At 39.1% G+C, this 3,845-nt stretch overlaps 1 protein-coding gene across 1 annotated transcript in view; it reads left to right on the plus strand.

The window, feature by feature from the left end:
• Positions 1-2,939: 2,939 nt before the first annotated feature.
• Positions 2,940-3,845, plus strand: part of clrn2 (clarin 2) — an 8,582-nt gene continuing 7,676 nt past the window's right edge. Inside the window, 1 exon segment of the mRNA XM_072670035.1 lies at positions 2,940-3,002. Within this exon segment, the coding sequence (XP_072526136.1) occupies positions 2,940-3,002 (63 nt within the window).

Here is a 3,845-nt window from a genome sequence, read left to right on the forward strand (position 1 = left end):
TATCTTGATCTTCTCTGTGAACCTGACTTACCTTAACAAAGAACTGATTAGATAAACTAGGTGTTGGATCGGAATTGGATATACTGGCCTTCTTCCTGCAGAACACTGGAAATAGTTAAGAAAACACACACACACACACACACACACACACACACACAGCAAATCACAACAGTTTGTTTATTTGCATTTATTCTAATGTTATAATTTGTAACTTTACATCATTGGCACTACTGTATGTGGTATTCAATGTAATAATGAGGCATTTTGACTTTGACTTGATCTGTAGTGGCTTGAAGATCAGTACACTGCGCACAGGTATGACATATGTACCTGTGAGAACTGAGTATTCAGGTTGTCTAAAATTTCCTTCAAGCGATTCAGGCTTGCTGGGGCAGCTGATCTGTTAAGTGCAGTTAAATATGATCTGTCTCCCTCTTGTGGTCAGAACTGTCAGTGACAGAATTGGTTTCCCATCTCCAGTCCTGGAACCTAACCGTTTTTCTGATCAGGAGGGCCACCATTAGCTACTGATCAAGCTCTTCTGGATCTGAATTGTTGAGGTGAACTGAAGGAGATGAATGAATGAATGAAGTTCATTGGCTCTTTTTTGTTGGTGAAATTCAGGTGGATGTATTGTCACTGTAACCAGTGCATTAAACAGTTAAGTGTCAAGGACTGGTGTTAACAATATTGTAGATGTAACTCACAGTGCCTATAAAACATATCGACCCTCTTGGAATGTTTTTCCCTTTAATTACTTTTATTAACAGAATTATGGTCAATATCATTTGGCTTGTTTTTGTTTTTTGTTTTTTTCATTTACCAAAAAACCCTGTTAATATCAAAGAGAGAACATATTTCTACATTTGTAGTAAATTAAATAAAAATATATAATGCATAATAAAAGTGACTGTATGAATATTTACCCTCTTTACAGTAACTGACCAAATTTAACAGAGGTCCAGGCAGCTGATGCTGGTGGTATACAGACACCTGTGTGTAGAAGGTCCAGTGACTGGTTAATCGGAATTCCTGGCTACAAATCTACAAATACACCATGAAGACAAAGCAACACTCCACACAACCTAAAGCTGCTCTGAAGGGGGTGAATATGTTTTATAGGCACTGTAAGTAAACAAACAAAAAACCCTAATCAGTACAATGTATTCAATAGAAAAGATGATTTCTTGTGAAGAAAAAGTTACAACACCCCCTTATTTATTACTTCTTAAAATTCGAACCAGGCGCAGCGCATCAGCTGCAGACAATCAGGACATGGTTAGAGGGGATTCTGGAGGAGTCTGTCTTATTTAAACCTCAGACGTTCAGTCTGCGTTGCTGTTAATTGTTGAAATGAGTGGCATCACCATGGCCAGAGCGAGAGAGCTCTCTGAGGCCTTCAGAAAGAAGATTGTAGATACAGAAGAGTCCGGTCCACTGTCCGCAAAATGATTTACAAGTGCAACAACTGCCAACATGGTCAGGTCAGGCCGTCCTAGCAAGTTCAGTCCAACAGCAGACCACAAAATGTGTAAAATAGTCTCTAACAATCCTTAAATGTCATCACTGCAGGTCTGCAGGTAGCCCTTGCCACAGCTAAAGTCAAAGTACAGCATCTACCGTCAGAAAGAGACCACAAATGAGGTGAGAAGGAGGAAGGAACGTCAGGGCAAGACCAAGAGCGGGAATCTCAAAATGAATCTTGAGAGTCTTACTATGATGTTTTTTGCCTTTTTGATTAAATTATTTGGAAGCTGCTATTTGAAGGTAAAAATGCTACATAATGTTGCTTTAAAGAGTCTCCAGGACTATGATCGGGAACCCTTGAGCTAGTGCCTGCTGTGTTTGTTATGACTAGGGCCCACCGTCGTTATCAATACAGTGGTGTGATACACGGTAACTGATACATCAGGCTTTTACCATAAACACACTGGTAAACAAATTACACCCAATGTCTTGTTTGGAAGACAGCCATACATCTCTTTATTGAATTGATCCAGAGAATCATAAATTAGCTAACACACACTGCTTACACAGAGCTTTATTTCAGGGACCCTCAGGGGGACATTCTAAGGTTGGACAAGGCCTTCTGCTGGAAGCTGGAATCAGATACCACTACAGTCAACTGTGCTATAAGCATCATCTCAGGCCATCCTTGTTCAACTCTTATTTACATTTAAGGCATTCAGCAGACGCTCTTATCCAGAGCGACTTACAAAAGTGCTCCACTGTTTACTCAGAAACTCCCCTTACCTAGTTTGTATAGACTAAAAAAGATACCTCTAAGCTTAGTCAGTCAGTCTGGAGACCCTAATACTCAATAGATAATAGAAGAGATGGGTTTTCTGTCTGAGTTTGAAGACAGTGAGCTGCTCTGCCGTTCGGACACCCAGGGGAAGTTTTACTGCTTCGGTGCAGGACAGAAAAAAGCCTGGATGCAGAGCCATACTTGAAGCTCGAAGTGCTCTCTGTACTGATGGGCGTTTGACCACTGCCATCAAAGAACGGAGAGGCTGGTCCATTCTTGGCTTTGAAGGCCAGTGAAGAGAACTTTCGATTGTCGGCTGGATGCCAATTAGGATCACAGGGGTCTTGCTACAATACCTAAATATGTACAAACAAACAAACAAACAAAAAACACAAATCAAATTAACATTTTTCTAGTAATTCTTCTAGTCAGTTTATTCTACTGTGGCCCTTATCAGATAGGTAATGGTTGCCAAGACTGAACACATAAACTGTGTAATTAATTGAATTCCAATAAAATGATACTATATTTCAGTATGAGTGAAAAAGGTACACAAACTATCTGATGCTGATACAGTAGATCATAGTGCTGGCTCACATGACCTCCAGTTACTCATGATGGATATTGATTTAACATTTTTACCTTGATTCTGATTAATGAACGATTGTATAAGCTGCTCGAGTTCTCCGCCATGTCGCTTCCATGTTTCAGACTGGACGGAGTGGAGTCATGTGAATACACACATGGTAATACGGTTTTTAGGGGACAGTACATGAACACACACAGTGGGGAAAGTACTAACAGAATTTCAATATATATATTTAACAAAAAAAAACAAATGAACAGAAAAATATGAATTTCGATCAATTTTGGATGTATTGCCCAGAGTAGCTTCATTTATTTAAGAGCTTACCTAGCTAAACCAATAGGCCACTAAAACAGGGGCCACATATCAACAATTCAGTAACACCTTATTTCTATTCAGATCAAAACTTCACATACCAGACATTATTTACCAATCAGGTAATTACCAAGAAATGCATCTCTTTGTAAATATGGATATTTTTCATATAGAAATAGAGTCTTAAAATAATAACAGTAGCACCAACTTCACTTTTAAGCAGTTCTACACAGCAACCCTCCAAAACCAAAAAGATGAAATAAAAAACTCTGCTAATATTATGTAAAGCTCGAAATAAGAGAACAGCTCAGCAATATCAAATAAAGTCAGTGCAGAGGGCCTACTACCAGATATAGGGTCCTGCACCTGGTTTATAGGAAACAGCTTTCTTAAGTATAAGGTATGAAACCAGTGTGAATACTCCATAACCATATCATTCCATTAAATATATAAAGGCTTGGGCACCCAGATTAATTCCTGAGCAGACTGCTGGAAGAAAATATACCTTAGACTAGATGTGAAAGCAAATACCAAATAAAACCAAAGCATAATTAATCTTGACGAGATGTGTCCCAGTAGCAATGAATGGAGAACCGCAGCTGTCAAATTAAAAGCCTCTGACATTACAAGTCTCTCCATGCCGGCTATGTCAGGGAAGGGGTTTTATTTGGATGCACGTAACAGGCACCCCATAAT

Source organism: Salminus brasiliensis, chromosome 24 (genome assembly GCF_030463535.1).
Source record: "Salminus brasiliensis chromosome 24, fSalBra1.hap2, whole genome shotgun sequence".
In the NCBI taxonomy this organism is placed as follows: domain Eukaryota; kingdom Metazoa; phylum Chordata; class Actinopteri; order Characiformes; family Bryconidae; genus Salminus; species Salminus brasiliensis.